Here is a 25480-nt window from a genome sequence, read left to right as displayed (position 1 = left end):
GCCGCCCCAGCGCCGCCGCCGCGCCGCCTCTCTCCCGCGCTCCGGAAGGCCTGCGTCCCCGCTCCCCAGCCAGGCGCCACCACGTGCCGCCCAGGCAGCCAGGCGACTCTTCCTTCGCGGGTCACGCGGCCTGACTCAGGCCCCTGCTCCTGTCGCCCCGAAACTCGCCGTTCGCTGGGCCTTGCGTTGCACTCGGCGTCCAGTTCCCCCTCGGCTCGCGGCCACTTGGTCCGCGCCGCCTGCGTCCTGTGTGCCGAGCCCGCCCGCACTGCGGGGACAGGCCGGGCGCCGCCCACGCCGCGCTCTGCCGGGCGCACAGTCTGCCTGGGAAGCGCGCGGCCGGGCGGGCGGCCATGGCGCGGCGCGCTGGGAGGTAGCGCGGCGGCTGCAGGAGCGCACAGTCGGCCATGGCCCGGCGGCGGCGCCGCGCCTGCATCGCTCTGTTCCTGGTGCTGCTCTTCGCCTTCGGCACCCTCATGGGTCTGCGCACGCTCAAGGCTCCGGACGGACTCCCGGCGCTGGGCCCGGGCCTGGAGCTGGCGCCCTTCGAGCGACGCCCAGAGGGGGCCCCCGCGCCCGCTGCCAGGGCCCCGGCAGCCCCTGCCGCGCCGCCCCCGCCGCCGCCGCCGCCCCGCACCGCGGACCCTGGCGGCTCCCCTGGGCCGGCACCCGCGGAGGCCGAGCCCGCCCCCGTGCAGAGCCTGCGCGTCTACTCGGACCTGCACGCCTTCTACTACTCGTGGTACGGGAGTCCGCGGCGCGAGGGCCACTACATTCACTGGGACCACGTCATGGTGCCGCACTGGGACCCCAAGATCTCGGCCAGCTACCCCCGCGGCCGCCACAGCCCCCCAGACGACTTGGGCTCCAGCTTCTACCCGGAGCTGGGGCCCTACAGCTCCCGGGACCCCGAAGTGCTGCGGGAGCATATGACCCAGCTCAAGGAAGCCGCCATCGGTGAGCGCCCCCCACCCCGGGCGGCCCTGCCCCCCAGCCTCGCCCTTCCTCCTTCCCACACCCCAGCTCCCTCTGGTCCTGTCACCGGCCCTTTGGTCCCACTTATCCGCCAGCCTGGCTTCTTAGCTGTTCCCTCCCACTCTCATCCTGGGCCCACCATGCGACACCGCCCCTCCGTCTAGTATTCAGACCCCCCACCTTGGCCCTTCCGTCCCTAACATCCAGGGCCCTTCCCATAGGGCGGAACTGCTGGGAGTTTGCACCAGGAGAGGGAGGCAGAGTCTTCAAATTTGTTGGGCGATGGGAAGTGAGGCCTGGAGTCCTGGCCCGTAGGTTCTGTGGTTCAGAGGAGTGGAACTTAGGGCGGCCTCTGCTTTCACGGCAGGTACAGGGTAGAGCAGCAGCCCTTCCTGCTTTTGCTGGCTGCAGAGAGGAAAGTGTGCCCGTGTTCCATGAAGGCCTCTGATCTATTTGCAGTTGGAGTTAGTGTTGGGGGTTTAGAGGCTTTTCATCAAGCACCCAGCTAGAGGGAAGGTCCCAGGGCGCCTCCTTTGTAGGCTGGGGAGGGGAGGCTCACTGATTTCGGATTTCGTCACTGAATTTTGCTGGATTTTACAGATGGCCTCTGCTCAGGGCTCTTCTTCATGCGGGACGTTAGGGTTAGGGGTGCTTCTCTTCTTCAGAGGTAGGCCTGTGGCTTCCAGGTGGGTGTGGCACTGTCCTCCCATTCCCTTTGTTCTACTACTTGCTGAGGCAGTCTAAAGCCTGGCTCCCTTCCCGCCTGGCGCGCTACGGTTCCCGCAGGCGCTGCGCTTCAGCACCGCGGGCGTGGACAGCTCCGGGGCGCGAGGCTCTGGGACTCATCTGCAGGAAGTAAACCTGGCAGGAGGCTTGCTTCAGTTTTTTAGGAACCATTTTTGCAATTGGAGATGTTTGTGAGGAAAAAAATCTCTGTTGAGGGGGGTACTGTGTGTCTCTGAAGTGGCCTCTGTGTTGCGTCTCAGGCGTCCTGGTCCTGTCCTGGTACCCACCTGGCATGGCTGATGATAACGGGGAGCCCTCAGATGACCTGGTGCCCGCCATTCTGGACACCGCCCATCAGTACAGCATCCAGGTGAGTCTCCAAGAAGAGGCCACGTGCTCTCTGCCCTATTCTGGAGAGTTGCTCTCCTCCGCCCACAGGGTTAGTGCCTCTACAGAAGTTCTTGGCAGTAGCCCAGGGATAACAAATATGTGGCAAGTGTGGTTTTGGGGGAGGGTTCAGATAAATGGTGCCTATGTTGCTCTTAGTTTTTTTGAATTCTAAGAAAACTGAGAAAACTAAATATAGGACTAAGAGAAGACTAAATAATTATCACTTTTGTTAAATAATAATAGAGATTAGGTTGTAAACCCTAGTGGAAAAAGGGTAGGCAAGAGCCAAAGGGACCTGCAGACTCAACTCTCTAGTGGGAGGCAGTGCTGGACCTCGAGGAGTAGGCAGGTGTTCTCAGCAGGTGGGCTCACTTTCAAGAGGAAGGACGGACTGGACGAAGCATTTCCCCACATGTGCCAATCAAGTAAGTCATCCCTTGCTTCTGTGGCGAAGGAAGAAAAATGATAGAGAAAGAAGAAAAGCCCCACTCCCCTATTCCTGAAGAGAATTTCACCACTGACATGTCTAACAGATCACAGCAGTTTTCCACTGACACAGCTTCAGCATACTTATCCCACTGTTTCAGGCAGCTAGCACCAACCACTTGGAGCTGGCACAAGGCTGAAACCTATTAGCCACCCTGCAACAGTCCACCAAAATGCTTCCCACATGCCCTGCTGCGGGAGATGGGCAAACTGCTCACCCCTGTTTTGGCCTTGAAGGGCAGCAGCTGCCTTTATCTCTACTGTGCCCACCACTGCCAGGCCCTCTTCTGAACTCAGCCTCTCCTCCAGGCCATGGTTAGATCCTGAGCCTGATATGTTGTGGCCCCTAGATAGACACTCACCTGACCAGTTACTCCTCTGTTTGTGGCAGGTGGCCTTCCACATCCAACCCTACAAGGGCCGGGATGACATCACTGTACATGACAACATCAAGTACATCATTGACACGTAAGGCTGCTCTGGGGGCTGGGATTTTGGCGGGGATCAAAATGGAGGTAGGGATAGAAGGTTTGGAGGGGCAGGTCAAGAGACACAGGGCATAATGCCTGTGTTTCCCAGCAGCTGTTTTATAGTAAGAGAGTACTGGACCTAAAGTCAGGCAGCCTGGGTTTCAATTCCTGTTCTGTGGCTTCTAATCTGTGATGAGGCAAGCCTCTTAACCTTTGAGTCTTGTGAGAATCACACGAGTTAATATGTGTGAAAGTAGCTTCTACAATGTAGGCACCTCATTTATTCATTCAGAAAGTATTGAATGAAGGCCAGGCATGGTGTAATCCCAGCACTTTGGGAGGTCGAGGCAGGCGGATCACTTGAGGTCAGGAGTTCGAGACCAGCCTGACTAACGTGGTGAAACCCCGTCTCTACTAAAAATAAAAAAATTAGCCAGGCGTGGTGGCGCACACCTGTAATCCCAGCTAGTCAGGAGGCTGAGGCAGGAAAATCACTTGAATCTGGGAGGCGGAGGTTGCAGTGAGCCGAGATTGCACCACTGCACTCCAGCCTGGGTGACAGAGCGAGATTCCATCTCAAAAATAAATAAATAAATAAGTATTGAATGAGGCTGCGTGCAATGGCTCATGCCTGTAATGCCAGTGCCTTTTTTTTTTTCTTTTTTTGAGACAGAGTCTCACTCTGTTGCCCAGGCTGGTGTGCAGTGGCACAATCTTGGCTCACTGCAACCTCTGCCTCCTGGGTTCAAGCGATTCTCCTGCCTCAGCCTCCCGAGTAGCTGGGATTACAGGTGCCCACCACCACACCCAGCTAACTTTTGTATTTTTGTATCTTTAGCTGGGCGTGGTGATGCACGGCTATGGTCCCAGCTACTTGGGGGGCTGAGGTGAGTGGATCACTTGAGCTCAGAAGTTGGAGGTTACAGCGAACTATGATGGCACCACTGTACTCCAGCCTGGGGTTTCACCATGTTGGCCAGGCTGGTCTTGAACTCCTGACTTCAGATGCTCTGCCCACTTCGACCTCCCAAAGTGTTGGGATTACAGGTGTGAACCACTGCACCCGGCCTCCCAGGGCTTTGGGAGGCAGAGGTGGGAGGATTGATTGCTTGAGGCCAGGAGTTTGAGATCAGCCTGGGCAACATAGCAAGACCCCATCTCTACTGAAAAAAAAAATTAGCTGGGCATAGCAGTGCATGCCTGTAGTAGTCCTAGCTACTTGGAAGGCAGAGGTGGGAGGATCACTTGAGCCCAGGAGTTCGAGGTTACAGTTAGCCACAATTACACCACTGCATTCCAGCTGAGAACAGAGCAAGATTCTGTCTCTTAAAAAACAAAAAAAAAAGAGAGTATTGAGTGCCTGCATGTGTCCAGGCACTGACTTAAGCCCAGTTGTACAGTAATGGGTAGGACTAGCAAAGTTTCTGATTTCATAATGTTTACTTTCTAGTGTATGTTGCAGGTACTGTGGAGCAGACAGTAATTAAATGGGAAAAATCAAACAGTGATCTGTACAGGATTTTGTGCTAGAGTGTGCCCACGAAACTACTTAAGAATGGATAGTCAGGTCAGGTGAGTCTGAGGAGACAACAGGGGAGCTAACAGCTGAATGAGCAGTCAGGGCTGGGTGTGGTGGTTCACACCTGTAATCCCAGCATTTTGGGAGGCTGAGGTGGGAGGATCACTTGAGGCCAGGAGTTTGAGACCAGCTTGGGCAACACGGGGAGACTCTATCTCTACAAATTTTTTTTTAAACATTAGCTGGGCATGGTGATGCATGCCTATTGTCCCAGCTATTTGGGGGGCTGAGGTGAGTGGATCACTTGAGCCCAGGAGTTTGAGGTTGCAGTGAGTTACGATGGCACCACTGTACTCCAGCCTGGGCGATACAGTGAGACTTGTCTTAAGAATAAAAAAAAGAAGAAAGAAAAAAAGCCCAGGCCCAGTGGCTCACACCTGTAATCCCAGCACTTTGGGAGGCTGAGGTGGGTGGATTGACTGAGGTCAGGAGTTCAAGACCAGCCTGGCCAACATGGTGAAACCCCATTTCTACTAAAAATACAAAAATTAGCCAGGTATGGTGGCGGGTGCCTGTAATTCCAGCTACTTGAGAGGCTGAGGCAGGTGAATCACTTGAACCCCAGGAGGTAGAGGTTGCAGTGAGCTGAGATCGCTCACCACACTCCAGCTTTGAGCGACAGAGCAAGACCCTATCTCAGAAAAAAGTAGTAATAAGAAGAAGAAAAAAGAAAAGAAAAAGGGTCAGCTCTGCAAAGATCCAGAGGCAGGGAGAAAATTCCAAGCAGAGGGCTGGCAGATGTAAGGCCCATAAGATGGAACAAGCTTGCATGACACATGACAGCCGGATAGAAAGGCCTGATGGGGAGTAATAGCTGGGAAAAGAGCAGGAATGGAGTAGGCAGGGCCAGATCAAGTAGGTAGGAATAATGAATGGATTATACGGAGGCAGGATGGGAGCCTGGAGACCAGTTAGCTGGCTGTTGTTGCAATCCAGATGGAAGACGGTGGTGGCTTGGCTAAGGGTAGGGAAGTGAGGCTTAGGAATGACAACTGGAGAGAGGAAGGAGGGGAACCAGGTTCTTGCTTAGAGGCATGATGAGTCCAACTGTGGAGACTGACTGGCTCCAGAACTGGGCTGTGTTGCATCCGTATCTCATCCACGGGAGGTCCTACAGCTGTGCTGGTCTCTCCCATCCAGCTGAGGCTCTTCTTTCTCCTTCTCAGGTATGGCTCCCATGGTGCATTTTACCGCTATAAGAACAGCATGGGCAAGAGCCTCCCACTGTTTTATATCTACGACTCATACCTGACATCCCCTGAGGCCTGGGCCCACCTCCTGACACCAAACGGGCCCCATTCGATCCGCAACACGCCCTACGATGGGGTCTTCATAGCGCTGCTGGTGGAGGAGGGCCACACCCACGACATCCTGGCCGCCGGATTTGACGGCATGTACACCTACTTTGCCTCCAATGGTTTCTCCTTTGGTTCTTCCCATCAGAACTGGAAAGCTGTGAAGAACTTTTGTGATGCCAACAACCTCATGTTCATCCCCAGTGTGGGGCCTGGCTACATAGACACCAGCATTCGGCCCTGGAACAACCACAATACGCGCAACAGGGTCAATGGCAAGTACTATGAGACGGCCCTGCAGGCAGCCCTGACAGTGAGGCCAGAGATCGTTTCCATTACCTCCTTCAATGAGTGGCACGAGGGCACCCAGATTGAGAAGGCCATTCCCAAGAAGACACCCACCCGCCTGTATTTAGACTACCTGCCTCACCAGCCCAGCCTGTACCTGGAGCTGACCCGCCGCTGGGCGGAGCACTTCATCAAAGAGAAGGAGCAGTGGCTCATGTGAGGGGCCTGTAAATGGGCATGAGGTGCTGATGTCCTTGCCTTGCTGGAAGATGTCACCATGTGGGGTTCAGCTGAGGTTGTAGCCACTCACTCGTTCCCAGGTCAGAGGTCAGCAGATGGGTTTTTCTGGGTGGGCCGTCAGGCATGGGCCTGTGCAACACAGAGCCCGTTCCTCAGGCGAGTGGTGCTGAGGTGCTCTGCGGTGATGGGAACGGCAGAGGCTGGCAGGTGACTGAACTTAGCCCAGGGCAGCTCCACATCCTGGGAACACTTTCATGTAACCCCTTCTAGTTTTGAACTCTGCAGCAGGCTGGTGCTGTGTAGTGGCCACCCAGTCACCACCCTTGGAAGGGGGTCAGGGTCTGGGCTCGCATGCACCCTGCTCCCTTCTGCCAGCCTGCATCCTCTCCTCAGGCCTCCTTCCCACATCATCTGTCTTCTCTAAGTTAGGGAACCATATTTGAGACTTTGAAAAAGGGAACTTCTAGGTTTAAGCTCCTCCCAGTAGATTCCTGAACCCAATTATCAGGAAATCATCCTGAGCACTCACAGGTTCATTTAACACTCACTCATCAAGCACCTTCCTATGTGCTAGGTGCTGGGGAAAACTTGACCAAGGAAGAGTTCCTGTCCTGAAGCTTCCAGGACCCAGCTTTCCTTTTCTGGTGTGGCCTTGTAGCTAGTGCCTGGGCACAGGTGTTTTTCTTTTTGCAGTTTTACCTAGTGCTGGGAGTTCAGTTCTTTTTCCTCTAAAAAAAATACCTCTGTGCTCCAGAGCCTAATTTTTCCCAGATGCATATTTAGCTCTAGGGAGAGGACTAGGAGGAAATCCCCCTCCCTTTAAGCTGCCTGAACTGACTGAGGCCCACTCACTAGAGCCATGTTCAGTGCTACTGTGATTAGTAGTAATTAAATATGAACTGGTATTCTCAAGTAAGCATTCCTTTTGCTCTCTTTAAGACCTCACAAATTCTGACCTTAGATTCTGTGACAAACTGATATAGGAGCTGGGCTGGCTATGGCTTTACCACAACAAGTAGGTTTGCTTAAGAAATTACTGAACAATGGCTGGGCGTGGTGGCTTACTCCTGTAATCCCAGCACTTTGGGAGGCCGAGAAGGGCGGATCACGAGGTCAGGAGATCAAGACCATCCTGGCTAACATGGTGAAACCACGTCTCTACTAAAAATACAAAAAAATTAGCCAGGCGTAGTGGTGGGCGCCTGTAGTCCCAGCTACTTGGGAGGCTGAGGCAGGAGAATGGCGTGAACCCGGGAGGCGGAGCTTGCAGTGAGCCGAGATCACGCCACTGCACTCCAGCCTGGGTGACAGAGTGAGACTCCGTCTCAAAAAAAAAAAAAGTTACTAAACAAGGCTGGGCGCGGTGGCTCACACCTGTAATCCCAGCACTTTGGGAGGCCAAGGCAGGTGGATCACCTGAGCTCAGGAGTTCGAGACCAGCGCCTGGCCAACATGGTGAAACCCCATCTCTACTAAAAATACAAAACTTAGCTGGGCATGGGTGCCTGTAATCCCAGCTACTTCTGAGGCTGAGGCAGGAGAATCGCTTGAACCTGGGAGGCAGAGGTTGCAGTGAGCCAATGTGGTGGCACCACTGGACTCCAGCCTGGGCAAGAGCAAGACTGTCTCAAAACAAAAACAAAAAACAAACAAACAAAAAGAAAACACAAAAAACATTACTAAACAAGATTTCTAGAGGGAATTAACAAACCAGTGCTTATTTACAAATAAAATAATACGCTAATTGCAGGAACCCTGATTAAACCAGGCCCCTGTTAACACAAGATTCTTAGGATATACTTGAAAACAAGTGCATTGGAAACCACTGTACTGAGAAGTTTATGGGCTCAAGACTGAATTGGAAGCTAGGCGTGGTCGCTCATGCCTGTAATCCCAGCACTCTGGGAGGCTGAGGTGGAAGGATCGGTTGAGTTCAGGAGTTCGAGACCAGCTTGGGCAACACAGAGAGACGTGTCTTTAAAAAAATAAAAAATGGGCTGAGTGCCTTGGCTCATGCCTGTAATCCCAGCACTTTGGGAAGCCAAGGTGGGTGGATCACTTGAGGCCAGGAGTTCAAGAACAGCCTGACCAACATGGCAAAACTCCATCTCTACTAAAAATACCAAAAAAATTAGCAGGGTGTGGTGGTGCACACCTGTAGTCCCAGCTACTCAGGAGGCTGATGTGTGAGAATCACTTGAACCTGGGAGGCGGAGTTTGCAGTGAGCCAAGATCGTGCCACTGCACTCCACTGTGGGCAACAGAGATTCTGTCTCAAAAAAAAAAAAAAGACTGAATCGGAATTTTGGGAACTAGGGTACAAGAGGGAAGGGGAGGAAGGAGGAAATAGACCCCAGTGGTCACCTCAAGGACACCCAGCCCCAGTTAGGTAACTGATATTAAGCCCCACCAGAGAGATGAGCAGGCCTGGCCACCTGGCTTTGGGGCTTAGCTGGGGAAACCAAGGCAGGCAGGGACAGCTGAAAGGGTTGGATGTTGACCTATAGTAATTTACAGAAGGTAGCAACACTGGCTTCATTTAACACACGCACAATCTGAAAAATACTAAACACGGCAAGGCCAGGGGGCAGAGGCAGCCATTCTCACACACTGGTAACAGCAGTGTAACTTGACTCAGTTCTTTTGAAGGCTAATCCATATTGAGAGCCATAAATACTTCCTACACTTTGACCTACTCTCCTAAGGAAATAATTCAAAAGAAGAAAAATAAACCATTTACAAATATGTTTAATAGCAGCATTTCTTTAAAGAAAAACAAAGTTCAAATGCCCAATAATAATTATGTTTAACACTTGGTACACATATAAATAGACAAAAGGCTGCGGAGAACACTGGATTTAAATAAAGGTGTTATGGGTGTAATTAACTATAATTTATTTTATGAATAAATAAGAAAAAAGTCCCTGGCTGAAAAGGATAGTGGAGGTTTATTTCCCAATATTCTTCCATTTGGACTGAACCCCTGCCAACTAAGCAGACATCCCACTATTGCACCAAAAAGACTGCTCTCCCCGCGAGCAATTACAATACATGACACCACTAGGCCCAATGGCTCAGAGGGAAGAGTGGCCTGTGGCTCTTCAATCTTTATCCAAACCTGGTTCTGGCTTCAGGAGCCTTTGGTCACCTGAGACTTTTTATTTATTAATTTTTATGAGACGGAGTATTGCTATGTTGCCCAGGCTGATTCTGAACTCCTGGGCTCAAGCAGTTCTCCCGCCTGGGCCTCCCAGAATGTTGGGATTACAGGCATGAGCCACCACACGCAGCCACCTGAGACTTTTTAAACAGCACCAGCACTTCTGGCTGGTTTGAACCTTAAATGCCACCACCCACCAGAGAGGAGGCTCTCACTAGATTCTAAATCTGTTATTTAATTACTTTTCAATTGAAAAACAAAACAGACAGAAGAAACTTATTAGAATAAGGCCACCTAGGAATGTTCTTAACTTTTCCATTCAGCTTTTGGCTGATATATGAAAATACAAATAAATACATCCTTTCCCCAGGTGCAAGGCTAAACCAGCAGCTCCAAGGGCTTGGTCTACAGTGCTCAGAAAGACACACTGCCTTAAAAGTCAGGCTAGTGCCCTAGCTCCGGTGGCCTCTGCAAATGAGGCCTTGCCAGTCGTCAGTGGACAGACACATAGTATCCAGCACCAGGCCTTGGGCCTTCCTGCTTCCCAGAGTTTCACAGGTAGGACGCATGTGAGGGGAGCAGTCCGTACTTCTGTTGGAGGATGGCTGTAGTACTTTCCAGTGCACTGAGGAGGAAACAGGACAGTTACCAGTCTGACTTCTCAGAAGTCCCGAGCCCACCAGAGGCTGGTGAGCAGGGACATCGAAACTGGCTAGCCTTGTTATGCCCTGTTCATCAACCCTTGATGAAACCTTTTGAATCCTAAGAAAGCCAGGAAACTTAGTCCCACTGCAACTACCACTTCTCCAAACCTGGCCCGCACTCCCTCAGGGCAAGATAGGAGGCACCATCTTTATCTTGTCAAAGCTTTTTTGCATCTCTCCAACCTCCCTCAAATTATTTCCCCACGCCACAGGAAAGAGACTTACCAGCCTGGACGAATGATGCCAAACTTTCCGGGCACAGACAAATCAACCACAGTTGAGCCAAGGCGACACTCGGGGCTCTGGCCATCCCCAATTTGTCCCCCATCAATAACCAAGGACAACTGAGGCCAGAGATCCTGGAACTCCTGAGAAGAGGGAGAAGGAAGAGCATGGACACTATCCCTGGTGTATCTAATAATGTCAAACTGCACGCAGTCATCAAAGGCCATATAGTCTTAAAACAGAAGGCACTTTCCTCTAAGCAGAGAAAGGAGCTTCATTTAGTTAAGGTCAACTTTGCCAAAGACACTGTATTCTATGAGGTTTGGAGGCCTCCTGGGTTAGCGCTCCAAGTAACACCTATCTAGGGTTTAAAGAAAATCTTGCTATGTCAAAAGGAAATTTAACACATTGCTTCAGTTAGGGAAATATAAGTACAATGAATGGAGTTCTGGGCAGAGATATGGGCTCTAACTCTGGACTTTCCATCGTATCTCCATGTGACTGCATGCAAGTTACTCTATCCAGGCCTACAAGACAAGTGGGCTGGACTAGATGATCCTATGTCCTCATTTCATTTGTTCTAATCTATGTAGCCAAGACAGGACTAGGATGATCTTTTCTTTGACCTGGCTTGCCGCAAAGATAAGAGAACAGGGTCAAGAGTCAAAAACTAGGTAAAAAGACCGGGCATGGTGGCTCACGCCTGTAATCTCAGCACTTTGGGAGGCTGGATCTCTTGAGGCCAGGAGTTTGAGACTAGCCTGGTCAACATAGTGAAACCCCGTCTCTACTAAAAATACAAAAATTAGCCGGGCATGGTGGCACACGCCTGTAATCCCAGCTACTCACTCGGGAGGCTGAGGCAGGAGAACTGTTTGAACCTGGGAGATGGAGGTTGCAGTGAGCTGAGATGGTGCCACTGCACTCCAGCCTGGGCAAGAGAGTGAGACTGTCTCAAACAAAACAAAACAAAAAAAACTAGGTAAAAATCTGGTCACTTAATGGCTGCGTAACCTGGAACAAGTGATTCCAGCTCCTTCTAGCTCTAGAACTATGCTACTGGATCTCACTGCGACTCTGATCAGGGTAGGAAGAGTAGAACATGCCACCAGCATGGCATGGCAGCAGCAGTAGATTCTGCATGCCACCAGCACTCAGTCTGTGGGCTATGAGAAGGATACTCCCCCTAGAACAGTAGACTGAATTGTTAACTGAGCTAGAGCTTCCCCAACCCCCCAATGAAGACATTGCAGTGGCAGTTAGGCCTGGAAATCTGGGACAGGAAATCATAAATACCAGTTACTGTGTTGGACAGGTCAAATGATTGCTGACAAGGTAAAAACCTCCCCTCCCTGTGCCACATCCCGATTCTTGCTCCTGGGGTACAGCCACCAGGACCAAGTCAAACCTGCACTCTGAAAATGGGAAGGGATGCTGAACTCTCACTTTCTAAGAACCCTGAGCCCCACTCTAGGTCTGGGAATGGAAAACCCATCGAATGGAGTTCTGAGCAGAGATACGGGCTCTAACTCTGGACTTTCCATCATATCTCTATGTGACTGCATGCAAGTTACTCTATCCAGGCTTATTAGCTGGATGTAATAAGCCCAAGGAAGGCCCAAGGCCTGATGCTGGATACTATGTGTGATACTATGTGTCTGGCCAAGTCTGGGGACACAATGTAGCTTATTACTACATTTTACATCTTAGTAATAAGAAAAAAACAAAATTTCTATGTGTCCTCCTTTGTTCTAATCTATGTAGCCAAGAAAGGATTAGGATGATCCTTTCTTTGATCTGGCTTGTGGCAGAGATAAGAGAACAGGGGCGAGAATCAAAAACTAGTTAAAAATCTGAGTCAGTCACTTAATGGTTGTGTGACCTGGAACAAGTGATTTAACTTTCTGGAGGCTAAACTTCATCTTTTTTTTTTTTTTTTTTAAGAGACAGAGTCTCACTCTAGAGCCCTGCCTGGAGTACAGTGGCATAATCTGAGCTCACTGTAACCTCTGCCTCCCAGGTTCAAGTGATTCTCCTGCCTCAGCCTCCCAAGTAGCTGGGATTACAGGCATGCGCCACCATGTCTGGCTAATCTTTGTATTTTTTATTAGCGATGGAGTTTTGCCATGTTAGCCAGGCTGGTCTCGAACTCCTGACCTCACATGATCCACCTGCCTGGGCCTCCCAAAGTGCTGGGGTCACAGGCATGAGCCACTGCCCTTGGCCTTCTTCATCTTTCTTTACAGCACTGTCGTGAAGATTTATAGCCTAACTGTGTTCTCCAGAAACTGTTATCTCCAGAAAAACAGGAAGACACTGTTCTTATCATAATCTTTCCTATTATTATAAAGACAGAAGAAAACACCAATTCTCCCCCTGGCTTTTCAGACTTTGAGATAAAATCTTTCAAATTTTTTTAATTTATATTGCCCCCCACCACCTCCCTGCCAGCTGGGCAACCTTCCCACTGTTGGCCCAAAAACTCTCACGCCTGGCCATCCCAGTGTACTATCAATGCCACTGATTCACAGGAAACAGTATGTGCGCTGGTGACATTTCCAGGGGAAGGACTGGGTAAACTCACCTCGACATTCAGAGAACTGGCCTGGGAGCTGAGGTTGGCACTAGTGAGAGCAAGCGGACCCTCAAACATCTGAGCCAAGTCTTGCATAAAGGCATGATCAGGAATCCGAATGCCTACAAGCTGTAAGGCAAGGGGAAAGGGATCATGAGAAAGGTTGGAAGGGGTAAGAGGGTAAGTCTTATCTGGATCCTAGTGAAAGCCAAGTGGCCTGGAGTCTGGGGACACAAGAGAAAACTTGACTCACAGGCGTAAAAGGGTTTAGGTCCTTGTTGAGCTCCTCCGAGCGTTCCATCACCAGGGTCACTGGTCCTGGCAGTAGGTCTTTCAGGAGCCCCTCAGGTACTCTCACACGGCAGTATCTGGGAAACACAGAAGAATAAATCCATTCAAAACTGAAGGGCCACTGGTGGTCCTTTCCTAGACTCTAGGCAGACGTAGGAAAGGAATCCTTCGAGTTTACAATGGGAGCCGCCTGTCTCCCTGCTTCACCTCCCTAAGAGCTTGAGCACAAAGCAGGGCTCCAGAGGCGCACCCCTGGCTTGACGCCCATGTGCCTCTGGTCTCAGGGACTACAATAGCTGCACCGCTGTGATATCATGATAGTGGGATCAAGCTCCACGTTTTATTTTCTTCAAGGCATTCGCTATTAAATTAAGCTACTGTGTTTGTTTGCTTTTTTTCCCGGGGGCCTCCCCAATTAGCACAAATACGCCAAGGGAACAGGGTCCCTGCCTTTCTCGTGTGTTGCTGCTTCCCAGCAGCATGTAGTTCAGGGCCCGGGGCACGTTAAGTCCTCGGTACATACTTCCAGTTCCGGATTCCTTGGTGAGCCTGGACAAGCCCCTCCCGCTCTCTGCGCCTCAGTCTCCCAAGCCTGTCACCGAAAACCCCTCCCGCGGTGCCGCCCCCAGCGGGGCCGGGTCGGGGCGGCCTTACCTGTAGACGTCGGCCACGCGGCCGAGGCATACGGCCAGAGGCTTGGCCTCGCTGCGACCCTTGAGGCGGTACACAGCGCGCAGAGCCGCCGAGCAGCTCGCTGCGCAGGCCAGGCCGTACAGCGTATCGGTGGGGACGGCCACCACGGCGCCGGCGCGCAGCTCGGCCACGGCGGCCCGCAGCGCCTCGGTCCAGCCGGCGCGCTCCGGGCTCGCGGCCTGCACGGCCCCGCTCCCCGGGAGCCGCAACAGCCGGGCGCCGGGGGCCGCCGGAGCGGGACTCGGCGGGCGGAAGAGGCGGCCGCTCCGGGAGCCAGCAGGCCCCTCGCTCAACCCCACGCTGGCAGCCACCGCGGCCCTCATCCCCCTGCACCGACGCGCCGGAGACATCCGCCCAGGCCCGCTTCCGGGAGGAAGTGACGCTCCCAGCCAGCTTCCGGTCCAGGAGACTCGGCCCCACCTCTGCGCCGGGCAGCTTAAAGGGACCACGACCCCCAGGAGGATTGAAGGAGACCGGTGGGGACGGGGCGGGGCGCAGTCTTGCGAAGCCCTAACGCAGCGCTGGGGAGGGGGGCGGCCGAAAGGGGGGCGGTGGTCGGGCCGCGCAAGCGGAGATGGAATGGGGCCCGGGCTCAGACTGGTCACGGGGGTGAGAGGGGGCCCGTCGGGGCGGGGGGAAGGGGCTTGGCCCCGCGCAAGCGCCGGCCCTGACCGTCTGTCTCTCGCTCTCTCCCGGGCAGAGAGGCTGCCGGCGTGGACCGCGGGAAGGCGGGGCTGGGGCTCGGCGGGAGGCCACCCCCGCAGCCGCCCCGGGAGGAGCGCGCCCAGCAGCTGCTGGACGCGGTGGAGCAGCGGCAGCGGCAGCTCCTGGACACCATCGCAGCCTGCGAGGAGATGTTACGGCAGCTGGGCCGCCGGCGCCCGGAGCCGGCTGGTGGCGGGGTTAGTGCCCACCCTGGGCTGGGGTGGGGTGGGGTCTGCCCACTGGCTAGGCTGGCCAAGCCCTAGCTTACCCTGGAGGGGGGAAGTATGTCTCCGCCACTTTATCCCTAACCTCCTTTGATCTGGTGAGAGGTTTCGAAAAAGTTAATACTATCCAAATGCCAAATGGCCATATCCTTGTGGGGCCTAATCCAAGGCCTTGCCTCCCAGCCTCACTTTTTTCCTTTCTGTTCCAACTAGAACGTCTCAGCCAAACCTGGAGCGCCCCCCCAGCCGGCTGTCTCCGCCAGAGGCGGCTTTCCAAAGGATGCTGGCGATGGAGCTGCGGAGCCCTGACCATCCCCGAGCAGAATACCCTGACTTCTCTCCCTCCCCAGGGCCGGTGGCTGGACTCTGAACAACTCCCTTCAGTAAAGGGGCCAGTCTTCACTGGCAGTGGCTGGTACTTGGCTCTCAGCCTGGAGTGGCAGCTCTGCTAGCAGCTGGGTTCACTCCCACTTCATCCTGGCTGAAAGCAGTGCTGTGCTTTGAAATGCAGCCAATGAATACCCAGTCTGATTGCCCAGATTTGGGCAGACCAGCAGTGCTCGCCAGAGTGGTCTGGCCTGCTATGGGGGATCCAGGTGGTGTTACATGTCCATTTCATGTTTGGGGGGCTTTTAGCCCCACAAAACACCTTCAGCAGAGCCTTGATTAAAAGGAAACCTGCAGACTCTCCTGGTGACCGACGTTTCCTTTCTGTCCCCTCTCCAAGACTGATGGCTGGGAAGGGGGGAATGGTGGAAAAATGTCAACTATGGGCAGGGTTGGTAAGAAATGCCACAGATACTACCAGATTTAAATAAGCATTTAATTAGGATTTCATTAGTATTTAATATTGCTTTTTCAATTCCAAAAAGTTAAATTTTCACTTTTTAGCAGATATTTTAAAGTACAATATTAAGTTTATACAAAATGAGCAATTAAGCAAACACCATTATTTCACATTCTTCAAAAATACAAATTCGTATTTATTCTTTTTTGGGTTTGGAGGTTTCTTCCTTTGGAAGTACTGAACCTGTAACGTTTTCACATCGCTCAGTGGAAGTCCGTTGTTCCCATGTTTCACACTTACTTTTACATAATCCAAATACAACTATTTGGGATTTTAAAAGTTGTCACCAAGACCCCGGCCAATGATTAGTGTATGTCAAAAAAAGGGCTCTTGGGGGCTCTTGCCTTTCCTGGCTAGAAGATCTGAGCCAGAAATTCAGCAAAAATCTGTTTCCAGCCACCCTCCCCAAATAGGGACTAGAAAGAGTTCACAGGAAAAGGGAACAGACACCTTGAACTCTGACCCCCACCCCCACATTCTCCAAAACACAACGAAGGATGTAGACTGTTGAGTCAAACAGCCCTTGGGAGGCCTGAGAACACAGCAGGAAAAGGGCAAGAGAAAGCCTCTGACTTGGCACACTACGAGGATAACAAGGATATTGCATAAAACACCCCTGGGTTTTGGTGCAAAAAGGTTTTATGAAAAATTTTCCCATAAGAAAAAGTAGAAACTGCATTGAGCTGAGAAAGTGACACTACATTATCACCCAATTTTTGGCCCAACAGGCACACCACCAAAAGGGCAGTGTGTGGTTTTAAACCTCAATTCCAGTAAAAAAGCTTGTACTATGTACACATTGACATAAAGATCCAGTTTAATTTGCATTTTTCAGTGCAGACTGAGATGCCCTCTCTTGAACAGGAGTAACAGTGAGAAATGCCCAGTGGTCGTCGGCTTCCCCAAAGGGCAGCAGAAGAAATACAGGACCGTTTCCCTCTCTCCCTAAAAAACATGCAAGAGGAAACAGGTCAAAATGGCTAACCAATCAGAAATATGCTTCAGTTTTGTTGCCTCCACCCCCACATATTAAGGAACAGACAATTTCTGATCTATGTCACAGCAGAACTATTTGCATATTGGATCTATGAAAATCTTTCTGCTTTGGCTGAAGTATATTCTAAAACTTGTCTATTCTATAGCCTGAGAATTGAAGATAAAATGGGGGAGGTGGAGTAAAGGAAGAAAGTTGATAATGATTCATGGGATTTAATGTTTGTTTATAGGATTTAATGAAGGCTGGAGGCCTTTTTGCTTAAGGAACCAACACAGGTAGTATGGGGAGCAGTATGGAAATGGCTCATGTTGCCCCCTGCCACCCATGCCTCTCCAAACATATTTCTGATTGGTGGTGTAAGACAATTGTAAACTCTTGAGAAATATTGTTGCAGTTCCACAAATCAATGGTTTCAATGACTCTGGAAAAGTCTTTAAGGACAATGGATGTGATTACAAATATAAAAGTCTAGAAGGTGCCAGGTTTCTACCTAGGAACAATCTGTTCCTTCCTTTCAGGCATCATTTTGTAATGGTGAAGAGGGAAAAGATGGCGAGAGACCAAGAAGTGATGAAAAAGGGCCTCAACAGTCAGCAGAAAACAGGACCCACAGCAGTTCTTCAGAGAGCCTGAGGGGGCGCCCTGGGGCACACAGGGAAGGCTTGCATAGATTGAGCGGTTGCTGAGAATGCATAATAGTGTTTCCCTATGGACAGTCTCACAGCACAGGGCTGATTGAGCGGAAAAACGCGGCCAGGCCAGGGCCACATGGGACAACGACCATCAAGCTACACATATTGCACCAAGGTAAGTGCTTTTCTTTTCACACCTCAATTTAACTTTTTATTCTGAGCAAAAAATAAAACTTTGTGGAAAGTATATATATGTATATATACACACAAAAGAAATTGCAGCAATCGGGTTAAAGATAAAATAACCTAAAGTGCTTTTTTATTTTATTATTTCTTTAATATACCAATATGAGGTTCTGCAAACTTGTCCCTCTGGACACATTCAGCATTATACAAAGTCTCTCAGGAAAACCCACCCACCCTCCAATATCCCCATCAGTCCACAGCCTTGACCCTGAAAATAAAACTCTCCGATCTACCAACTATCCCAGAGGTGAAGAAGAGAAGCCCCTTGCCTTTTACTCAGAGAGATCTTCACATCTTAAGGCCCTTCCTGGGCTTTGTACCATGATCTCCTTCTAAACGGAGGTGGAATTCAATAGATGACACCACTTCTGTCACCAAACTAGTGGTGCCCCCATGAGACTGGCCAGACCCTGCCAGGAAAGACTGGGCCACCTTCCCTCAATGCCCAACCTACCTGCCTGGGAAGGGCCAAGTTCACTAAGGCAGTTTGGTGGTGCCAGCCAGTTTCCTTACCACCTCCTAAGTCCATGAACCCCAATCCCTGGTGCTAAGCACCCTTTGAAGCGGTTGTCTAATTGGAGATGTTAGTAGGAGCTAAAAGATAACGTACAGGGTGAAAATGGTTAAGTTTACTATGGGAGGGGAAAAAGGCTTGATTTTTACCTGCTAGAATTCTACAAATCCTCCCTAACCTCACCCTAGGTTCATTTCCCAAGTTTGGGAAACCACACTCACCATGAAGGTTCTTTCTGGCTCCAGCTTAGCTAGGGGCCCTCTCTTCTCCAAGGTCCTCGGCACTAGAGACCAGGCTTATGGAAGGACAGGTAGGAAAAGAGAACTGGAAAAGGAGGGAAAGAAAGACTGCCTATCCTGGGAAATAAACCTGATCTTCACAACCACTCACTGGCATTTTAAGCACATTCCTGATTTTTCAAAAGCTGATTGGATCTGATAGTCTCTCTTGTAATCTAGAGTCACCCTCAAAAGGCAGATACTTCAGCTTCTTCAACTGGAAAAATCTGTCAGCCTAAACACTGTTTAAGATGCTGCTTCGTCACCCCCGATCTTTGAGAGTGAAAAGGCCACTGACCTGGGTAGGGCCCAACATGAGCACAGCCCTGGCTAACCAAGAAGAGTCGCTATTTAAACTGTGGGTGCTTCAGATGTCCTTCCCTGGGCTCCTATTTCCCACTTCCGCCCCAGGGAACCCAAATCCCAGGTGACCACAGGATGGGGATATGGGAAGGTCATTACTGCCCTCTGATACAAGCTTACTTTGGGGTCCCATCACTACTCTCTCAGAAGTTGTAAACAGCAAGGGCCCTACCTCAAAACTTCCCATGGGTGCGAGGCCCAGAGACAGCCAAGGACAACTCATGCTCAGCAGTTGGTTTTCCAGGAGGACTAACCCACTGTGTTAATAGGAAATTCCTCCTGCCTTATCAACTTCTGCTGAGGTCAATGGTCAACAGAAGCCACAATCCTTTTGGGGAAGGGAGTGCAGAAGGTCAAAAAGAAGTCAATTCCCTAGACCAGGCATGGTGGCTCACACCTGTAATCCCAGCACTTTGGGAGACTGAGGCAGGAGGATCACCTGACGTTGGGAGTTCGAGACCAGCCTGACCAACATGGAGAAACCCCGTCTCTACTAAAAATACAAAATTAGCCAGGCGTGGTGGCGCATGCCTGTAATCCCAGCTACTCGGGAGGCTGAGGCAGAATTGCTTGAACCTGGGAAGTGGAGGTTGCGGTGAGCCAAGATTGCGCCACTGCACTCCAGCCTGGGCAACGAAAGCAAAACTCTGTCTCAAAAAAAAAAAGAAGTCAATTATTCTGGCTAGGGTCCTGGAATGAGAAATTGGCTGCTTGTAGTTAAGATTTCTTACTGCCATTTCTCCTCATGGCAGTAACAACATTCACCACCACTGCCCTCTTTGTCTGTCCCTGAACATCCTTGCTAAAGGCAGGGAGGGCCTCTGGCTCCAAGGTAAATTATCTGTTCTCAATAATATCTTGGCTGGCCCTGAGCAATGGCTCAGAGAACAGGAGAGTGACCAATGCAGATCCCTTTACATTAGGGAATGAAAATGCAAGGCAAAATTATGGCTGCTTTCTGCCTGATACTGTTGGCTTAGAAGAGCAGCCTTGTTTGTGGAACACCACTCCTTGCTCAGGGCAAGGAAAGGGCTCTTGGGAGGCAGAGGCCTATTCTGCACCTCAGGCCATGCCTGGCCTCTGAGCTCGGTGAGTTTGGTCAGCACTCATGACTATGTTAATATAGCCTGTTGAGGGAAACTTTTCATGCTAGTATGGATTGTATCTTTTATTTTAAGAGGCAATGACTTGGAGCCAAAGGCAGACATATGGATATAATTCTATAACACACACACACAATTTTTTCCTATAACACAACTTAATGAAACATTCCAAATGAGATAACTTATTGCAACATTTCAGGCTTTTTGGTGGAAAGGGAATTTTTTTGTTTTGCTATACCCTGAGTAGAAGATCATCGTTTTGTGTTTTTTTTTTTTTTTTAATAAATCACATGACTAAGCTGAGCAAGTCACATCCTTGTTTGCACTGTATGAGGCTGTATGCAAAATCCAGAGGGGGGCAGAGATGGAGGGGGCAACCCAAAGCCTGGCTGGAACCTGGAACCAGGACACCTGGCCTGCCAATTACATGCCACCTCATATGAATTCCCTTAAATCTGCACCTTCTTCTGATAAGCAAAATGCAGCCCTTCTGCTCTGAGGAAGAAAATACCATTAAAAAGAAGGCAGACCACCAAACAGCAACTGGCCATAAGCCACAAGTTCACTCTAGGACAAAACAGCGATGTTCCCCAAGGAAAATTCACTGCGATCTGCAAGCCCTGGCAACCAACCGAGAGAAAGAACCAGGAAGGCAAAGACAGTGATCATGTTGCTAGAGCCTGCTTTGCACACACGTCATCAACAGACAGCAGTCAACAAGCTGCCTAGGGCCTCTGCAGAGCCAGATCAACCCCACAGCCTGTGAGCCAGCCCTTAAGCTGCCTATTTGTGCTGAAGCGGGCTGCAGAACGACCCGTGTTATCCACCCTGAGCGCCACCAACACTAAGCACAAATGACAACACCATCTCACCTGAACCCTGTCCAACTCACAGCTGCCTCACTGGCCTTTGCCACTGCCCTCTCTGATGGAGCAAGGGTCTGGCCTTCCAAGCAAATGTCAGCCTCAGATTCAAAAGACACATAGGAAGGAGCAACACCCAACACACTGAACTCTCCTGCCCAATCCACAAAGACCCCAGTGCAAGCGATGGGCAGCATCAGATTGATGGAAACCACACCCTTTCATTTAGAATTTTTATGCACACGAGTAACCTTAGTTTCCAAGTTCACATGACAACAAGCAAAAGTGACATACAGTGCAGCCAAACAGTTCACTTATAACTTAGCTTTTTTTGTTGTTTTTTTGTTTTTTGTTTTTTTCCAAAGAATAGTTCCTTAAAATGGATGCTCCTGGGATGTGAATAAAGAAAATACGTCTGAAAGGTGAGGATTTCAAACAGTAGATTTCTTCATCCTTCAAATTTCTGACCCATGATGGCAGGCATTGTACCTCATGCCTCCTGCTCACCCACTTTTCCCAGAGGTGAGCACACATGGGCCCTTCACTTGGAGAAGCTGCTGGTGAGGCCCATCTCCTCCTCCCCCTGCAGTAGTGCTTCAATGGGAATCAGATTGGACGGGGTGTCCAGGCTCTGGAGGGATAGAAACTCTGACACATCCATGGCACTTAATGTTTCTGTCTGAGGGTCTGAAGGAGTCTCTGCTTGTCGGCTTTGCTCACAGGAGGAGGGCATGGTAGAGGATGATGACCCGGGAACAGGGGCTGAAGAGAAAGTCTGCGCTGGGAGCTGCAGGCTGGGCCCATCAGGAGCCTGGGGGCTCGGCTCTGGAGGGGGTGGGGAGGAGCAGCCCTTTCTCCTGCTGGATGCCCGCTCCTTTGCAGAGTCCCGGCATGCACACTGACACTGACATGCCTCTTCTTGTTTGATGATGATCACAGGAACACTGAGGCCAATCTGCTGGACAGAGCTCCCTGCGAGAGAGGCAAGAGAGACTGCTCTTCAAGTAGCTGCAGGGGCAGGAGCATGAGGGACAGGGATACATGGACTAGGTGAGAGCAGAGTGCCATGGGAACCATGGGAAGGATGGTTGCCACACTTCGGGCTTCGTTCTGCTTTAAATTGGACCACATGCCCTCTGAGGTAAAAGAGGGACACTCCCCAGCCCGAGACAAAGTCCCGTTTCCTTAGAAAGTCACACACACGATCTAGATGCACCCTGTATTTCCAGCTTCATTTCCAGTCATTCTCCATTGCACCCTCCATGTGGAGGCCTACTTTTCCTGACACGTTCTTTATACCCCTGGGCCTGTGGGCTCTTCCTTACGACTAAAATCCCTGGACACCACTCTTCTGGAGAACTGACACTCATCTTTCAAGACCTAGCTCACTCCCCCACTCTCTGTAGGCCTATGCAGAGGACTAGCTTGGATGAAGCCGGTACCCAGCCTCCCGGCACACATGCACAGTGCTGCTGTTTTCCTTCCACACCTCTCTCCTTGCGGTACAGGACCTGCTTGGTTCTGCCTGCCCAGGAGACTCTGAGCTCCTTTAGGACATCTTACTCATCTCTCTTTCTCTCATGTGTTGTACGAACACTTGCTCCATATTCAGCCAGGCTTTGTGTGTCTTGACAGAGCTAAAGACCAATGGGCAGGACGAGGTGCAGTGGCTCATGCCTGTATGTAATCCCTGTACTTTGGGAGACTGAGAAGGGAGGATTCTCTTGAGCCCAGGTGTTTGAGACCAGCCTGGCCAATACAGTGAGACTCTGTCTCTACACATAATAAAGAAAAATTCGGCCGGGCGTGGTGGCTTATGCCTATAATCCCAGCACTTTGGGAGGCCAAGGTGGGCAGATCACTTGAGGTCAGGAGTTCGAGACCAGCCTGGCCAACATGGTGAAACCTTGTCTCTACTAAAAATACAAAAATTAGCTGGGCATAGTGTTGAATGCCTGTAATCCCAGCTACTTGGGAGACTGAGACATGAGAATCACTTGAACCTGGGAGGCAGGGGTTGCAGTGAGCTGGGATTGTGCCACTGCAGTCCAGCCTGGGCAACAGAACGTGACTCCATCTCAAAAAAAAAAAAAGAAAAAAAAGAAAATTAGCCAGGCATGGTGGTGGAGCATGCCTATGGTCCCAGCTACTTGGGGGGCTGAGGCAAGAGGATTGCCTGAGCTCAGGAGGTCCAGGCTGCAGTGAGCTGTGATCGTGCCAGCATACTGCAGCCTGGGTGACAGTGAGACCTTGTCTCAAAAACAAAACAAAACAAAGGCCAATGGGCAGGAGAACAGGGTGGGAATGGGGAGGCCTGACAACTAGTGCTTTGGTTCTACCACAGATTCACTTATAACCTTGGGGGAGTCAATTAATTTTTCTGGGTCCCAGTGTCTTAATCTATAAAATAAAGAATTTGAATAAAAGGAACTTTCAGCTCTATATGTGTCTCTGACCCAGATGCTATTTCTTCATTACTGTAATTAGAAAAGAGTCCAGTGAATTAACAACTGCCCTCTTTAGCATTAGCTGTGATTCAAAAATTTTTTTCTGGCTACATTTTAAAGCTGTATCTAAAAGGGAAACAACTGTTACTAGTTAAAGAATGTTAAACACGGTATTTTGGCCAGAAGTATACTAACTTCTAATAGTTGTGAGAATGTGAAATACTCTAGCCAACAATACAATGTGAAGAATTTAACTGAGGCTGTTTAAAGATTTTTAAAGTTTTAGAAACTGGGACAAAGCAATAATTAGCTGTGCCTCAAGGGACCCACAGAGTTGCCTTCTCTTAAGGCTAACATGGAATTACATACCTGGGCTACTGGCTACTGGTACTGCAGTGGTAAAAAACACCTTCTCAACTTTAGATGCTTGCTGCTGAAAAAAGAAAAAGAAATCTCATTTATAGCCACTGTAATATGGCAGATCCCCAGCGACCTGAAGCCTCCCCAACTGTAATGGTCATCCAAGAAGACAGAAAACCCTTAGTGTTCAGGGATTTTTGTACTGAGTGATGTTTTGTCTGTGCTCTGACATGAGGTCACTGCACTGTTTGACATTCAGTGCTGACAACGTAGTTAGCTTTGTACGCTACTAGTTGGCTGGCTCCCAGCTGCCTAATCCAGTAGGTTCTGTATCCAAAGGCTCCTCCTCCTCCAAGGTTGCTTTTCTCAAGCAGATTGTCTTCTCAGAGGTATCCCAGGGCTAGCTTTCCTTCAGGCTCTCCACATTCCCTGCTGCCCCCTAGTACTTCTAAGAAAGCTGGAAAGTTCTTTTTTTCCCCCTCAGAGATTAAGCTGCATGCCAAGAACAGGTTAAGGCTTCCTCTCACAGGCAGACAGCCCTGTAAAGGCCTTGTGCTGTAAGGTGCACAGTATAGTTCAAGGGTGGGCCCTGGATTCAGCCACACTTGGATTCAAGTCCAAGCTCTGCCACTTATTAGTTGTTGGTGTTGGGCATGTGATTTAACTTCTTAGAGTCTTGTTTCCCCACCTGTAAAAACAGGAATAATAACTGCTATGGATGGAGTATCTGTCCCCTGCAAAACTCATGTTGAAAGTTAATCCCCAGTGTGGCAGTATTGAGAGGCTGGGTTTTTAAGAAGTGACTGGGTCATGAATGAATTAATTCACTCATGGATTAATGAGTTATCATGGGAGTGGGACTGGTGGCTTTATAAGAAGAGTAAGAGAAGCAGGGTGTGGTGGTACATGCCTATAATCCCAGCTATTTGGAAGACTGAAGGAGGATCACCTGAGCCCAGGAGTTCAAGGCCAGCCCAGCCTGGAACATGAGATTCTCTCTCTTAAAAAAGGCCAGGCGTGGTGGCTCATGCCTGTAATCCCAGCACTTTGGGAAGCCGAGGCGGGTGAATCACGAGGTCAGGAGATCGAGACCATCCTAGCTAACACGGTGAAACTCCGTCTCTACTAAAAATACAAAAAATTAGCCGGGCATGGTGGCAGGCACCTGTAGTCCCAGCTAATCGGGAGGCTGAGGCAGGAGAATGGCGTGAACCCGGGTGGTGGAGCTTGCAGTGAGCCGAGATCACGCCACTGCACTCCAGCCTAGGTGACAGAGTGAGACTCCATCTCAAAAAAAAAGGCCAGGTGTAGTGGCTCACGCCTGTAATCTCAGCACTATGGGAGGCCAAGGCGGGCAGATCACGAGGTCAGGAGATCGAGACCATCCTGGCTAATACGGTGAAACCCCATCTCTACTAAAAATACAAAAATTAGACGGGTGTGGTGGCGGGTGCCTGTAATCCCAGCTACTCGGGAGGCTGAGGCAAGAGAATGGTGTGAACCTGGGAGGTGGAGGTTGCAGTGAGCCAAGATCGCACCACTGCACTCCAGCCTGGACAACAGAGTGAGACTCCGTGTCAAAAAAAATGAAGAGGAAGAGAGGCCTGAGCTAGGATGTTCAACCCCTCGCCATGTGATGCCCTGTGCTGCCTCAGGACTCTGCAGAGGGTCCACACCAGCAGGGCGGCCCTCCAGATGTGGCCTCTCAACTTCGGACTTCTCAGCCTCCATAAATGTAAGAAATAAATGTATTTTCTTTATCAATTACCCAGTTTGGGGTATTCTGTTATAAGCAACAGAAAAT

At 50.6% G+C, this 25480-nt stretch overlaps 4 protein-coding genes across 10 annotated transcripts in view; 2 read left to right on the top strand and 2 right to left on the bottom strand.

The window, feature by feature from the left end:
* The first annotated feature begins 18 nt into the window (after positions 1-18).
* MANEAL (mannosidase endo-alpha like) lies at positions 19-7365 on the top strand. 3 transcript variants are annotated; one of them, XM_031011113.3, is made up of 4 exons: positions 19-957; positions 1962-2071; positions 2969-3045; positions 6070-7365. In XM_031011113.3, exons 1-4 carry the CDS (start codon positions 408-410, stop codon positions 6083-6085), a joined length of 753 nt encoding a protein of 250 aa, XP_030866973.1. In that variant the 5' UTR covers positions 19-407; the 3' UTR covers positions 6086-7365. The 3 variants fall into 3 exon arrangements, with proteins under 3 accessions (XP_030866973.1, XP_018871175.2, XP_018871181.1); XM_019015630.4 differs by having other exon boundaries at positions 5793-7365; XM_019015636.4 differs by lacking the exon at positions 2969-3045 and having other exon boundaries at positions 827-957; positions 5793-7365.
* Positions 7366-9179: 1814 nt separating this feature from the next.
* YRDC (yrdC N6-threonylcarbamoyltransferase domain containing) lies at positions 9180-14447 on the bottom strand. The gene is made up of 5 exons (XM_004025492.5): positions 14059-14447; positions 13367-13481; positions 13123-13242; positions 10539-10681; positions 9180-10234 (listed from the first exon to the last, which is right to left on the bottom strand). Exons 1-5 carry the CDS (start codon positions 14445-14447, stop codon positions 10162-10164), a joined length of 840 nt encoding a protein of 279 aa, XP_004025541.1. The 3' UTR covers positions 9180-10161.
* On the top strand, positions 14442-15716 carry C1H1orf122 (chromosome 1 C1orf122 homolog). Of its 2 annotated transcripts, none has more exons than XM_031011130.3 (3): positions 14442-14573; positions 14798-14999; positions 15240-15716. In XM_031011130.3, exons 2-3 carry the CDS (start codon positions 14952-14954, stop codon positions 15333-15335), a joined length of 144 nt encoding a protein of 47 aa, XP_030866990.1. In that variant the 5' UTR covers positions 14442-14573; positions 14798-14951; the 3' UTR covers positions 15336-15716. The 2 variants fall into 2 exon arrangements, with proteins under 2 accessions (XP_030866990.1, XP_030866989.1); XM_031011129.3 differs by lacking the exon at positions 14442-14573 and adding an exon at positions 14612-14706.
* Positions 15717-15828: 112 nt separating this feature from the next.
* MTF1 (metal regulatory transcription factor 1) overlaps positions 15829-25480 on the bottom strand; it is a 50029-nt gene continuing 40377 nt past the window's right edge. For 3 of the 4 annotated variants that reach the window (XM_004025491.5, XM_019015662.4, XM_055357045.2), the window contains exons 10-11: positions 23686-23749; positions 15829-21841 (exon numbers count right to left, since the gene is read on the bottom strand). In XM_004025491.5, the coding sequence (XP_004025540.1) occupies positions 21411-21841; positions 23686-23749 (495 nt within the window). In that variant the 3' untranslated portion in view covers positions 15829-21410. Of the gene's footprint in view, positions 21842-23685; positions 24365-25480 lie in introns of those variants that run through there. The other variant, XM_055357083.2, reaches the window with a different exon arrangement.

The sequence above is a fragment of the Gorilla gorilla genome, chromosome 1 (assembly GCF_029281585.2).
Source record: "Gorilla gorilla gorilla isolate KB3781 chromosome 1, NHGRI_mGorGor1-v2.1_pri, whole genome shotgun sequence".
In the NCBI taxonomy this organism is placed as follows: Eukaryota; Metazoa; Chordata; class Mammalia; order Primates; family Hominidae; genus Gorilla; species Gorilla gorilla.
The sequence above is the reverse complement of the archived record's forward strand: the minus strand, read 5'-3'. Positions and strand labels throughout refer to the sequence as shown.

Excerpts from the sequence above, each read along its gene's own strand:
- MANEAL (XM_019015630.4), top strand. The coding sequence starts at position 408 with ATGGCCCGGCGGCGGCGCCGCGCCTGCATCGCTCTGTTCCTGGTGCTG. Across the intron at positions 958-1,961 it reads GCTCAAGGAAGCCGCCATCG|GCGTCCTGGTCCTGTCCTGG; the intron begins GTGAGCGCCCCC and ends GTTGCGTCTCAG. Across the intron at positions 3,046-5,792 it reads ATCAAGTACATCATTGACAC|GTATGGCTCCCATGGTGCAT; the intron begins GTAAGGCTGCTC and ends TCTCCTTCTCAG.
- C1H1orf122 (XM_031011129.3), top strand. The coding sequence starts at position 14,672 with ATGGAATGGGGCCCGGGCTCAGACTGGTCACGGGG. Across the intron at positions 14,707-14,797 it reads GGCTCAGACTGGTCACGGGG|AGAGGCTGCCGGCGTGGACC; the intron begins GTGAGAGGGGGC and ends TCTCCCGGGCAG. Across the intron at positions 15,000-15,239 it reads CGGAGCCGGCTGGTGGCGGG|AACGTCTCAGCCAAACCTGG; the intron begins GTTAGTGCCCAC and ends TGTTCCAACTAG.
- YRDC (XM_004025492.5), bottom strand. The coding sequence starts at position 14,447 with ATGTCTCCGGCGCGTCGGTGCAGGGGGATGAGGGCCGCGGTGGCTGCC. Across the intron at positions 13,482-14,058 it reads CGCGTGGCCGACGTCTACAG|ATACTGCCGTGTGAGAGTAC; the intron begins GTAAGGCCGCCC and ends TGTGTTTCCCAG. Across the intron at positions 10,682-13,122 it reads CCAGTTCTCTGAATGTCGAG|GAGTTCCAGGATCTCTGGCC; the intron begins GTGAGTTTACCC and ends CCCTCTTCTCAG.